This window comes from Cyprinus carpio, chromosome B8, assembly GCF_018340385.1.
Source record: "Cyprinus carpio isolate SPL01 chromosome B8, ASM1834038v1, whole genome shotgun sequence".
Lineage (NCBI taxonomy): Eukaryota > Metazoa > Chordata > Actinopteri > Cypriniformes > Cyprinidae > Cyprinus > Cyprinus carpio.
The window spans coordinates 5757030-5771949 of NC_056604.1; the positions used below are offsets into that span (position 1 = coordinate 5757030).

A 14920-nucleotide genomic window follows, 5' to 3' on the forward strand; every position below is an offset into this window, starting at 1 on the left:
TAATATGCATGCAGGGTCCCTTAGAACAAACACCCAAGTGATAATGCATTTGCTTTCTAAAGACTAAACATTTGCTTGTCTGTGGCAATAATCATTTAGTCAGGGGTGTAGAATCTATTTTAAAAGTTTGAGGGACACATTAAGTACACTAACTATGGTTACTTGGGTAAAAGCAGTGTTTTGAAATCAACTTTTTCAGAACTGCACAAATAAAATTAATACCATACTTGCTTAATATTAATACTTAATAGGGCTAGTGTTCATATAGAACAACCCAACGTATGTATCTCCGTTACATGTATGTATTTTACTTAATTAAACAGGCTGGGGCACATATTTGACTACAAATGTTTAGTCAATTTGTAGGCTATTGAAATTGATTTATGTACAAATATACCAATACATACAAATTCAATGTTGATTGATACTGGATTTTCCTGACATGATAATAATGTGTTTGAAGAAAGGCAATAAATAAGTTAATTTAATTATCAGGACTTACAAGTGTGCTTTGTTTGAATGGGACGTAATGGACAACTGTAGTCGTGTATAACATTTTAAAATGCACTGCACACGCGCCTTTCATGTTTTCAATGTGTGGGTTTGGTGACGGGGATAAAAGCGTGTGTCATCTGGCAGTTTTAGATCCAACGGGGTAATTCATGTTAAGTTCTGTGACAATTTAAAGCTGCTGTCCATTCATTAAAATTTAACGGAAGAACCCGGGCCGGCATCATGGGCGTCGGCAAGGTGTCGCCATCTTACCTTTATGGTTACAGGTTATATCGCGCGACTATCGCGAGAATAGAATATCGATTGACATTGATTATTAGTTATTCCTCCATATCGTAGTTTATGTAGCCTTATCTTTTGAATGAGAAGTATTTTTAGAATTACACCTAATATTAGATTGTTATTTGAAACTTTTTTTAGCCTATATTTTTATAGCTCCTAAAAACTCTTGACCATTTTAAACATATACCGAGGTACTGAAGGTTGATATAGGCTACATCTTTACAATCTTCAACAAAGTTCACCAATTCCTAACGCCAGTTCACACCAAGAACCAAGATAACTAAAATGATAGACTATTAACATCCACATCAACCTTAGTCAAGGTAGAGGCATATTTAATGTTTGACAGGAACGAAAACAAGCTGTGAGGGGAAAAAATACAGTGTGTTCATTGGTTTGTACTGTAGCTTAAAAACATGCAGTTCTTTAACTCACAAAACATCTTTCCAAAAAGAAACTTTTAGTAGAAAAACTAGATGAAAGGTCAATAGTTAGTTTATAGCTAGCAACAGCAATAAGGTCACAGGTTACTAAATACAATTGTTGCACAATAAAATAGTCTAGCAGAGAGCATGCATGTAAAAACTACAACAGGTGAACAAACAGAACTACTGTTATACACAGTAAGTTAATGTCGAAGTCTACAGTACTTTTACGACTGCTACACCCCTGCCTTTGACACAGCATTTGTAGCCTATATTCAGTTAGCCTTGCATCTGAAAAAGGATGATTGACTGTAGAGCTTGTGTGAGCAGTGGAATGCTTCTCTGCATGACCTGAATGGAAATATTTCACAGAGACATTCATGGCACTCACACAAAATGTCACTCTTTCATTTCCCCTTTCTGCAATTTACAATAATTGTTTATGAAGCTCATTTTATGAATTAGGCAGGAATGCCTTTGATGCCGGGCAGAATGCGCTGCTCTTATTAAGATTGAGCAAGAATACCTGTGACAAGCGACTTTTTAAAATGCAATTACCTAATTGGATGCAACCGTCCTACTAATTGTAATATGAGTAGGCAAATCTGTCATCAGACATGATTCGCTGGCTGGACACCACTTTGGGGCATCTGTTCTCCTTTTGCTGTTCATAAACAATGTTATTTATAAAAATAAATAGGCATTCACATTGACAGAGATTTGCAATGACCTGATATTATGTATTTTCAACAAGAGTTTGCAGTGTCATGAGTGTCGCTGTTGATGCATCAAAGTTGAGAATTGGTTAACCTTATGCAAATGGTACCTGACTATATTCACAAATGCTTCTGAATTTGGAGGGAAAAGCACCTGTTAAGCAATTAGACCATGCATGAAACAAATAATTACAATTAAGTATTGCTGTGAAACTCGTTATCATATGACCTACAGTAACTGTTGATTTTCGAAGTATGGACTTGGAAGACTTCGGGCATGTAATGTCTTGCATTTTATGATGCTGATGTAAAAAGTATTGGAATATATTTTCTTTTTATATCCATATGGTATGTTTTACAGTAAATTTAAAACAAGTTTAATAAAAAAGTAATCTAAAAAGTAGTCAGAATACATTACATAAAGAGTACTAACTACAATTTTTTTATCATGTAATCTGTAATCAGTAACAGACCACAATTTGTAAGTAATCTACCCAGCACTAAATATACAGTATATATTCCCCACAAAAAAATAAAGTTTATGGTTGGCATAGCTTGCACACCTTAAATATACACCTATTTCTCCCAACAAGATGTCTTTAGTTGCATTTTGACCGTATAAAATTAAACCTTAAATCTACCCAGTTGAATATTATTTTGTAAATGTAACCATTTAATTGAAAATCTACTTTAAAACTTGTGTAACGTTACCCCCATTATAAGGGTGAACCATCATTAATCACAAAATCAATGGAGCAAGAATCAGGATGAGATGGGAGAGAGAGAGAGAGAGAGACATGGAGACAGGCAAGAGAGACTCGAGCTAAATCAATGAAATGCAAAATATTTGAAATGGCTGGGCAGCAAAAGGTTGGCCAAGAGATGTTACTGGAAGAGGGGCAGGCAGTTTTTAATTTTCCAAAGTGGTTCCAAAGCAGTGTCTGACGCCTCCGGATTGGGATTAAATTTGACGTCCGATGATGGAGTGCTATGGTGAAGAGTCCCTGACCCCTTCTATCCTGACAGGTCTGTACGGTTTGAAATCTCACTCTGAATAAATGGAGGGGACGCAAAGTGAAGAGGATCCATTTGAAATGTGGACCGTCCTGAACGCACAGCGTACGAAAGCGGACATTTTTATTGAGATGAACCTCTTGTGCTTTCAGGATTATAAATGGTGTCATGATTTCTCCTCTTGGTCACTTCGGCTGATTCAATAACATCGTTGGGAGTGTTTTTTGAATAATTAATCAACATTATATCTACTCCTGTGGGCTCTGATGATGTGCTCATGAAAATTTAGACACAGAAGGTACTGCAAAGAGGCCTGGGGTCCAGTTTTGTCAGAATATTCACCTGATTGAGAGCTAAATCGGATGTTTGATGAAAAATTCAGTTATACTATTCAAAAGTTAGGGTCGGTAAGATTTTTTTTAATAAAGAAATGAATAGTTTTATTCAGCAAGGTTGTAGTAAATTGATCAAAAGTGACAGTAAAGATACAAAATATTTATATTTCAAATAAAGAATCCTTAAAAAACAGCACAACTGTTTTTAACATGGATAAATAATGTTATTATTTTCAGTCATGTGACACTTAAGACTGGAGTAATACCTGCTGAAAATTCATCTTTGCTTCAAAGGGATAAAATAACTTTTCAAATATATTCAAATAGAAAACAGTTCTTTTAATTTGTAACAATATTTCACAACATTTGTGTTTTTAATCGAAAAAAAAAAATGCAGCAAGGGTGAGCATGGTGAACTAGAGAGACTTCAAAAACATAAAAAAACTAAAATAATAAATAAATAAATAATCTACTGACCCCAAACTTTTCAACTTCATTATTTTAGGAATCATGAAAAATCATAAGGTTTCTTTAATAATATCTCAATTAATAGCCATGTGTCTTCTGTATTATTCAGTTAAATTAAGGCACAGAAGTCATTTGAAATGTTTTGTGTTTGGTGTTCCTTATTTCTTTATAAAACCGAAAAATAATGAAATTACTCATGAAAATGAGGTTGATTGGTTATTTTACTTCTATTCTTAAGTTTGATACTTTAAGAGGTTTATTCAAACCCCTAACCTTAATTATGAGGTATAATATAATCATGCTTACCTTGGTAAACACTACTAACTACTGAAATGACTCCATAATGAAGAATGTCAGTGCTTTGGTGCCTTCACGTCTTCAAGACTGCCTGATTTGCATGCTGGAGGTGTGTTTATGAGACAAAGTGTGTCATGCTGCAGTTGTGTAGTCATGCAACGCAGGAACACATTTCATGTCCCCTCAGAATTGAGAGAGCTGGGTTAATGAGCCCCCCCATCAGTATGCATTATTTATTTAGACGCTCTGCACCCCAGAGGCGGCCTGCCTTTTGCCTGTGCGCTTTTTTCATCCTCTCTCTATTTCTGTAATCCTTCCTTTTTGTTCGTGGGAGCAGCTCTTCCGTTCATCTCGCTCTCTCTGTTTATCCCCTTCAGATGTTGCACCTTCTCGGCGGCATAAATATTCTACTATTGATGCTTTGTCTTTCAAAAATATCAGCCGGCTAAAAAAAAAAGGGGGAGATGCCACAGATTTGCAAACAAATCATGGAACATGTTCACAGCAGACTGAACAAACAGATTGACGTCTTTCACAAACAGGGGACGTCGCTGGTCATCGCATTGGTGGAATAATTGCATGTAATTCCTGCTTCCAAGAACGAACGACATGTTCCGGCTAATTCATCAAAGCTAGAGTTTTACTGAAATTACTCATGAAATAACTTTACCGAGAGCAGTCATTACGCCATAAGGACCGCCATTCAGAGGGCTATACAGTAATTTGACATTACTTTAAACAGCAGCAGCCTTGCGTTCTCTCTAAATGAGAGAGAGCAGTTGAGTTCAGCTCAGCGAGATCCATCATAGTCAACTGATAAAAGTCTGTGTTTTATCTCTCCAGGGTTGAAGACTGTAGATGTTAGCTTGACCCGACTCGCAAAAATCCATCCTTCCACCCAAAGTAAGAGCTGGCTAAGCTAAGAACATGTAAATTAGCGTATGAATATGTATAGAGTGTTACCTGTCATTTTGTAATTACCTCAAGACTGAAGTCTCTGTCTGATCTGCTTCAGATCCTGGCCTGTGGCTAAACGACTTTGATCTAATCAGTTCTAATTAATGGAGACGCAAACAAGACAACTTTAAGGCAGGTTCGTTAGCATGCATCGTTAAGGTTACACGGCTAGGACAAGCTAGCCGTGTAACCTTGTGGTGAAGGTTACAGTGATTTGCCATTACAAAGTGACCAGCAGTCTTTCATTTTCAGGAAGAGTTGGAGAGTTGAGTTTAACTTTGTGCAAATTATTGTTTTGTAGCGATTTCTGTCATGTTGTTCTGGGTAGTTGAAGTCCAAAATCCCATTTTACCTACCTGAAAATTAAACATATGGACAAAATGACATGAAATAATAATGAAAAGTTTATATGTCATAGTATTATTAATCATATAATCATATTAATTTATAGACTGCCTGGAATATAGCCTATTACCACACTGCAGTACCTTTTAAAATGAGCTATTGAAGGTGGTATAAAATTTACACTTTTGCTAATTTATATTATTTTTAACAAAAAAACTAACTTTTTCAAAATTTTAATTAAGATGATTTGACAAACACATCAAAACAGAATTATTGTGAAATATTAAAAATTTGAAGTAAGTTTTATATTTCAATGAATTTTAAAATATAATTTATTCCTGTGATGCAAAGCTGAATTTTCAGCAGCCATTTTCAGTGGCACAAAATCCTTCAGAAATCATTCTAATTTGATGATTTGTTACTCAACATTAATGTTGAAAAATCACAAATATTTCCAAAAATATTTTTTGTGAAAACCATGTAAAAAAAATAAAAATAAAAATGATTCTTTGATGAATATAAAGTTCAAAAGAACAGCATTTATTGTATAAAATACAATTCTTTTGTAACAATTGTTTTTACTCTCATTTTAGAACATTTTAATTTGTCCTTGCTCAATAAAAGTATTAAAAAAAATCCTACACAAACTTTTAAATGGTAGTGTATCATGGTTTTCACAAATATAAATACATATATATGTTCTGATTGGCTGTGATTTTGCTGCATCATGCAGCAATTTTGCTTTCATTGTGGACAGAATAATAGCTTGTCACTGGGAAAGTGTCATGCTGTGTCTGATTAGCACACATCCATTTTCCATCTATATTCCTCCGTTCGGATATACATGTCTGCAGGTGATGGCCAACTCAGCTGGGTGCAATCTAACATAACTGCCTTTCCAATTGCAAAATGGTTTGTAAGAAAATGAAACAATGCACAAAATAATTAGTCATATTTGTTTCTGTGTTCTTGCAGTGTACATATTCAAAAAGATCAAAGTATTGTTTATCCGAGTCCAGGAGTGCGTAGGTTTCACTGAGACACTTGTCTTTATTTGAATGAAAACATCAAGCTCTTGAGACAAAATAGTCCTTGCAGATGATTATATATATACAAAAAACAATTGAAGAAAAAAAAAAACATTCAAGAAATATACAGCATCATCCACATATCTTTTAATTAGCAAAAAAAAAAGAAAGAAAAAAAAAGAAAAGAAAAAACCCATGCTTGTCCTTTGAACATTAAGTTAGAATCCAATCTTTCAAAAACCTCGCACAGAGTAAAAAAAAAAGGTGCAAATATATACAAAACACTTCATTGCAGCCAGCGTTTTAGACTCATTCTCACGACTCCCTCAAACTACTTAATGCATTAAAATGGAATTAAAACAATAATTTAAACAAAATTAAAAAAACAAAACATTTCAGTCCAATAATTATACAAAATATATTTATATATTTATATAGAATTAAGGACTAGGCATAGCAGTTGCCCATTAACCAGTCATCCAATCAACCAGTCAGTCAGTCAGTCACAAAGCTCTCCAGACACGTTAATAAACTCCATATATTTCTGAAACTGTAAACAAGTCTGTTACAATAAAATTGATTAAAACATTTGGGATAAAGAGACAAACCGACAAATAAATTAGAATTAATTCATCTGAGACAAAATGTTTTTTTTTTTCTTCTTCTTCTTTTATAACTAGAACATTGACTGAAATGTAGTTATGGATCTAAAACAGACATTTTCTTCTACTGTATCTACTGAAAAAACACCACAGTTATTTTTCCACTCACTCCGCTCCTCACAAGTTACAGGTGCTTTTAAAAGTATGCCGTTTCACCACACGACGAAAACAAACCGCAAAGCGCCTCATTTGGCTCTGAGTTCTGCTGTACGAAACGAAACGGGCGATTTCTGATATATGGCTATTGGCCGAGGCATCGTTAGTGTTAGCTCTGTCTTCACCAGTCTACCTAAAAACACCCCGGTGGGCAGTTGCACTTAACGATAGTCAGTTATCTTACAGGCAGTATGTACGCGACCAAGCGAAGTCTACTTCCCCCACAGTACGTTTGGCTTTACTCACAGTATAGAAAAATCAGATGTAAACCTGACGCCATGGTTTCAACCAAGAGGTGGTAAATCAAAAAAATTCAACCACTGATGTTTAGTTTTCAGCTTTTTAAACGTAGATTTATGATTGCATTTAATTTCTCAAAGTGGTTTGTTCCAGACGTCGGATATTGGGTTCGCACTGCATTGCTGACGACGCAGCTTTGGCAAACAGGCAGTAATTCCTGATGTATCGTGTTGCAAGAGGTTGAAATGCCATAACGGAACCAGATTCATGAGCTGACCCCATTCCCCCAACAGAAAAACAAACCAATGTTCAAAAAGATTCTGCTTAATTATCAACCCTGCAACTTTTTCATATGTTAATGAGCCCCACATTTAGTTCAAAACATCCTGCCTTCACAATTCCAACAACAAAAATTTGTATTTTGATGATGAACGGGGAATCTTGTTATCCCATCCAAATCCAAAGGCAGGTTTAATTACATTCAATGAGAGTTTAAAATATCCAGATACATTTTGCTGTTGAAATGCACAAGTTTTCAAACCATGACCCTGCGGGATGAGGTCTAGAGCTACTAAACCAAAAGTTGTTCTTTTGTAGCCAAATAAACGCAATAACGATTAGTAGTCCAATACCACAGGGTAAGAAAGGGAAAAATCAATCAACGTAAGATGTATTCAAAGGTACGTGATCACTTTGATGGTCATTGAATATCTTTATTCAAACTCAACTAATAAGGCCCGGATGGATTTCCCTACTGTTTTAATGATCCCACATTACGATGGGTGTTTGTTTGCTCGAACTGACCTTGGTGAAGTAGGTTTTTTACATTTTAAAGATGATGTTGAAAACAAATAGTTCTCCCTGTAGTCCTGGCTGTGATCATCTGAAGGTATTTTGTGTTTAAAACTGGAACACGTATAATGAGGCAAAGATTTTTGCAAGATATGCTCAGTTATTCATGCTGTACATTCTCAGTGATTTTACGCAACACAAAAACACAATCGATACGCAACTAGACAGGGCAGAACTCAGAACCACATATAGCAAGAAATAGAAAACAGCTGAGAGTACTTTGAAATTCACGGACGCATCACAATTCGAGTACCTGGAATATAACGGTTTGCAATTCACCTCCGTGGCAGCAGAGGGCGACGCCACTGCCACCGTCACGGAGATGAGAAAAGTCCGATAAAGAGAAGAGGAAATGACTTAAGGCCTTGTTGTTTGTGTATACAGACAGAATCGACACAATCGTTATAATCGATCAAGCAGGAACCTTGATAAGGTTGTACGGGGGACGACTGAAGAACGGACGAATTTGTCTAGCTGCGGACTTGTGTCAAAAATTGCATTGGCCTGCTGAAACGGCGAGGAAACAATCAAAGTTGGAACAGTCGTCCCTTCGTTGTGCTTGGCATTGTGAACACGTTTTGGCTGCCGTTTGGACGGAACAACAACAGGGAAATGAAAAAGAGCGTGACTCGCCAACTGCTAACATTGAAAATTTAGAGTCAGGACGGTGAATCTGAACACACAGGGAACTTAAACTCATGGCTTGCAGGTAAATCTGAGAGTTATTGCTCTAGATGGATCTACTACATTAAAGATGCCTGTCATCAAGGGACAAAACACGGCCCTCGCCAACGCAGTCTTGGAGAAGAACCACAGAATCCGAGTAAACACTCCAAACCTCACAGTAACACAGCGGTGTACAAAAAAGCAAGGGGAGCAGAAATGCCCCCCCACCCCCCAAGGGACGAACGCCCATCCTGGGGTACATTTCAGCAAGGGTTCGGGGAGTATATCCGGACGCAACGAAAAGGCAAGCTTCAAAAGATGCTGATCCATACCTCTTGACAAGTAGAGGTCCATTTGGCCCCATAATCACAAAAAAAGAACGAAAACGAGAGAAAAGGCGCTTTTATATGTCTATGGCAATTTCGAGACGAGGAGGAGAAGGTTCCTCCCATTCTGCCCAGCCTCAACACTACCCATAATGCATTTGGTTTCCATTATTGATTCGTTCCGATATAAATATCTTCATTTCCGTTAATGGATCTCGTCGCACGATTGTGATTGTTTTTGAGGCGTCTCTCGGAGGTCGATATGAAGAACTGTTTTCAGATTACCCGCCGAATGCATTACTAAAACATGTTGCTGCTTTTCTCTCCCAGAAAGTCAGATATTTTCTTACATGGCACTATCTTGGCAATTTGGCTTCCAAGGCAAGAGCACGTGCACCTTTCCTCATTGGAATGTATCTGATCCACAGTAGTCCGTGTTGAATAGTTTGTTAGGCAGGCCGATATGAACGGCGTTCGGTCTGGGCATTTGGGAGTGCGGGCGTTTGGGCGTACAGGTTCTGGTCCAGAAAAACATTGGGCTTCGTATGCTGTGCTGTGGTTCCTTTAGAGTTGATTGTCCAGTGTTTTAGCCTCATCTTCTGCTAGCACAAGCCGTGGATGTTCTGACATGGGTTCGGTCCGCCGGACTCCATCAATTCAGTCCAAACCCTCCCCCCAAACCCCCTGAACGCTTCCCCTCCCGTCCCATCCAATCTGTCACTGCCCTCAGCTGCTGCCAGACATCAGGTTAATGGCTTGTTCCAGTTTGTGTCGTAGCTTGTGTTTGCGACAGTAACCGTCTCTGTCCAGCGCTGTCAAAATCTGAGAGGAGGAAGAGAGGGGAAGAGAGGAAGAGGCCATTGAGTGAAGGCCGAACCCATGTAATAATTCAATATTTGACATCGTTCTGAGCATGAGAGTTTGCGGACGCCCACTGGAGCTCATAATGACAATGATAAATGACCTCATCAGACACGGCACTGCACATTCGTCAAGATCAAACCGCTAATACTGAAACAACATTTGCATTTCAATTCAGATCTCATGTGCATCTTTAAACTACAGTTATGGCAATTTGCCAACCACTACCAGGGCTTATGTTTCTCATGATCTTACAAACTTTTTAATTTAAATGTTTCCCTGAATCCCCTGAAGTACTGTTTAAGTTGTGCCTACTGCATATACAGTATGAATATTTATTATTATTATAATTTTTTTTTTACAAAACAACTCAATTTCTACTTCATACACGTTATACACTTTATACACGCATTATATACATACAAAAAAGTCATATTTATATATCATGTTGTTTATTATGTTAATCAGACTACTTTTAGATTACTTTTGACATATCTCGTTTTTGCACATTGATTTAAATGGGATAATCTTGTACCATATTGATATAAAAATACAAAAAGTAAGAAAATATATTCCATATGTTGTTATTACCAATAGTGCATTAAACATTATATTACATTATAAAATGTAAATCTAATTACAAGTACTTATTATTAATGAATTATTATCCAGATTACATGTAATCAGTTACTACCCAGCTCTGTATATTGCATTCACATTTTTGCTGAAATGTAATAAATATATTATCACATTTTAATATTTATATTAAATATCAATATTTTCAATTTTGTATAAAATTATACATATGAAATATTTATACATATTTAATAAGTATACTTAATATATTAAATTGGGTGTTGTTGCTTTTATATCTGACTGAATACTTGTTTGGTGATGCTGTAACCACATTTGAATATTTATATTAAATATATAATTATTTGTATTATTGTATAATATTTATATATACATATTTGATAAGTATACTTATTATTTATAAAATATCTGAAATTTGGTGTTGTTGGTTTGATATCTGACTAATTACTAGTTTATTAGAGATGATGCTTATCTCACAAACTGAAAAACCAACCGCTTTATACTTTAAACCCCTCCAAACGCTTGACTCTTGGCATGCTAGTATGCTGGTAACAGTTTGCGTAAACATGTAACGTTTAGAACCGGATGTAAAATAGAGTCCCAGGTCTCACCTCTTCCTTGTACTTGTTGATGTAGAAGTACAGTTCACTGAGCGCACTCAGTGTGTTGAACTCGTTGCCATGGAGACGGGACTGCTCTACTAGATAGGCATCCATGTCCTGATCGCTGATACTTGGCAACTTGCTGATGTCTCGGTAATATCTTGAAAACACACACGCACACACACACACTCTGGTTAAAAAATGATCTACTTCATATTATAAATGAAGAGTTTGGAGTTAATCTACTGGAGAAAATGAAAACTAAATTGATGAATTTCAGTTTAAAAGACTGAAGTGCAAATTACTAATAACTGGCACCTACTAAAGCAAGTACATTATTATTGCTTACATGACATATTTTAGTATCACTGAGACACTTTTATAGTTTTCATTCATATTTTACATATTTTTCATATTTTTATTTTCTGTTTTTATTTTAGTTAAAATTTTAGTAATGTTGTGTATTTCTGTCATTTTCAAATTATTTTTAAATATGTCTTCATATTTTTTTTTTGAAATAATTTTTATTAAATGTTTAGTTATTTTATTCAATCTCAACTTAATGAAAATAAGAAATGTTGCCTCGGGATCTAGCTGAAATAAAAAAAGTTTTATGCATTTGAATTTTTTTTATATTTTATATCATTTTATTTCAATTCGTTTTAGTTTTAGTTAACTATAATAGCCCTGGTTAAAGGGATGGTTTACAAAACAGCTAATGGTAGCCATGGACCTCCATAGTATTTATTTCCATACTATGGAAGTCAATGGTTACCAGCAACTGTTTGTTTACCAATACTCTTCAAAATATATTTTTTTTGTGTGTGTGTGTGTGTTCAACAGAAGAAAGAAACTCACACAGGTTTGGAACAACTTGAAAGTGAGTAAATAATGACAGAATTGTCATTTTTGGGTGAACGAAAAATCAGTATCCTTGTAAGTTTTGAACCTAAAGTACAATCTTTCAAGCTGTTTAATTACTAGGCTACACCTATCAGATCAAATCCGTGGTATTTTAAGGCGTGTGTACATACCTCTCCACCCAGCTCTTGTAGTTCGGGATGTCTTTAGCATAGAGGAGCTTGTTTGATGGAGAGTCTTTGCCCAGGCGATGCTCAGACGTCGAGCAGGAGTCCATGAAGGTCTGAGCCACCACTGACAGACAGGCATCTGTAATGCTGTTCTTGTGGATGTCAAAGACAAACTGAGGGTTTTTGATCACGTTGACCCAAAACCGCAGAGGAAGGCTGGTTTAGAAAGAAAGAGAGACACAGTACAATAAAATCTGATTATGTCAAAAAAGCTTTTTAGTGATTGTGGTCTGTCTTGAATCACACTAAAGTACATTATTTTTCAATTGCTCTGAGAGCGTGCTGCGTTCCCGAAACAAATGGAACTGAACTGGCAACCCAACAGGGCTTCAAAACAATCCCAACAGATGCTGCAGAAAATGAGGTCAAAGACAGGAAGTGCTTGGTATCTCACCAGTTGCTCTTCCAGGTGTGCCGTACGTCCGGGTCGGTGATCTGTCTCTTGTCTGCTTGCTCATCCAGGAAATCAAACATGTATTTGATGGCCAGCGGGAGAGCGCTGCCACGATGGGCCGTGCTGAACACCGTCTCAAAAAGATCGTCCACAAACTTCTGCAGAGTGCCCTAAAAACATGACACATGAGAGTTTACAACATGCTTTGGAGTCACATCAGGTGTTTTGGGGCACTATTCACATTTTATTGAAAAAAAAATGCTAATTGTGAAGTTTTAAATCTTTAATGTTATGGATGTCAAATGTACATTTACATTTAATCATTTAGCAGATGCTTTTATCCAAAGCGACTTACAAATGAGAACAATAGAAGCAATCAGACCAACAAGAGAACTACAACAGCTTGACAAGTCTCAGTTTAGTCTAGTTAGTCTCAGTTTTTTTTTTTTTTAAGAATATGCTAGACAAGAAAAGAAAAAGAGAGCTGTAACAATGTAACAGTCTTTACGGTCACTTTTAATCAATTAAATGCATCCTTGCTGAATACAAATATTTAACATTATATAAAATTAAATATTTAAAATAACCTTACTGAGCTCACACTTTTGAACAGCTGATGTTAGGGTGAGTAAATTTTTAACCATGGTAAAACACTGTAGCATACAGCCTTGAGTGGTTTATTGCATTAAAAATACAGAAGTTTCCTGTGTAGAATGATGTTTATGTACCTTGGTAGCCAGTAAGCGTGTGAGGTAAATCTCAGACACCATCTTGCTCCCACGATCTCCCTCCCGCTGGTCTGCGTGCTCATGGTTCTTCACCAGGTGCCAGAGTTTGGTGCCCGTCTCTTGGTCAGGTGTGATCATGGGAGCCCTGGATCGAAGGCTGTCTGGACTACTAGACGTCCTCAGCAGGCTCTCTATGTACAGTACAATCCAAATTAGCATGTTCTTCAATCTGCTTCTTGACAGTGCAATGCAGTTTACATATCTTAGTCTGTACATCTAAACTGTTTCTGAATCATTATCTTACTAATAGCTGTGTCTCAAAGCCTAGTGAGCCGAATCAGCGTTTACTGTCTACAAGTATAGATGTCTAAATAAACATCATTATGACTGAAATGGATCCTCTTACAGTTAGTCAGACATCTTAAACATTGAGAGCATGTCTATGATATCCAAATGTGCTGTTTTGATTAGGTTTTGAAACACAGTCTACAGTGTGTGTTATTTCATGGCTGGTGAAAAGATCTTAGATCCCCATTTGAGCCAAACATGCTGCATGTGGCATAAAAGGCTGGAAGAATCAATGAAATATTAAACAAACATGGCTAAAGCTGAGGATTGTGTGGCGTAAAGTGATCCGAGAGACTGATGCTTACCGTATCGACTGAGAGAGCGAGTGAACGTGAAGGAGTTGGCGATGTTGTAAGCGGATACTTGCTTCTGAACCAAAGCCACCAAAGACCCATCTGTCACCTGAGATCGAAAATGAGAACTATAAAAAAAAGCATCTCCATTTTTGTACAGCACATGACAAGCGTTTGTAAATTTGCATAAAATAACGGAGCAGCTGCCAGGAAATGTTGTTTAACCTGGTAGTGCGCCAGCGTGTTCAATCTCTTCCAGTCGCTCTCGATCTTTGTGGTGACGTCTTCATCCTGGAGGATGATTCTGGTCAGTCGACCCTGCCGCCATTCTGGAGAAGAACAGTAAACACAAAAATCTTGGATGATGTTTCTGGAGTATCAAAGGTAAAATTTATGCAACGTTTTCTGCACTCTCTTTCTAATAGTCTACACAATGTCAAAATTGACCCTATTTACTGGTCCTTGCACTGTGCACAATTCCTTAAGTGAATGCTTTCCTTAAGAAAACTAAATCGTTTTCATAATGATTCTTCAAAATGTAATAACTGTCAAAAACTGACTTTTTAACAAAGGTCACTCAGGTGGCGTGGAATTATATTAACCAAATAGAAAAAGAAAGTTTGTCAAGCCTAGTGCATTGAATTGACAGACACAACAACATATAGATAAGGTAAGGTAAGGTAAGGTAGGGTAGGGTAGGGTAGGGTAAGGTAGGGTAGGGTAGGGT

General features: G+C 36.6%; 1 protein-coding gene across 1 annotated transcript in view; it reads right to left on the reverse strand.

Annotated features, from left to right (window-relative positions):
* Nucleotides 1-6382: 6382 nt before the first annotated feature.
* plxna3 (plexin A3) overlaps nt 6383-14920 on the reverse strand; it is a 158876-nt gene continuing 150338 nt past the window's right edge. Inside the window, exons 27-33 of the mRNA XM_042729357.1 lie at nt 14419-14522; nt 14206-14302; nt 13553-13743; nt 12825-12994; nt 12374-12586; nt 11349-11499; nt 6383-10104 (exon numbers count right to left, since the gene is read on the reverse strand). Coding sequence (XP_042585291.1) covers nt 10009-10104; nt 11349-11499; nt 12374-12586; nt 12825-12994; nt 13553-13743; nt 14206-14302; nt 14419-14522 — 1022 coding nt within the window. The 3' untranslated portion in view covers nt 6383-10008. The remainder of the gene's footprint in view (nt 10105-11348; nt 11500-12373; nt 12587-12824; nt 12995-13552; nt 13744-14205; nt 14303-14418; nt 14523-14920) is intronic.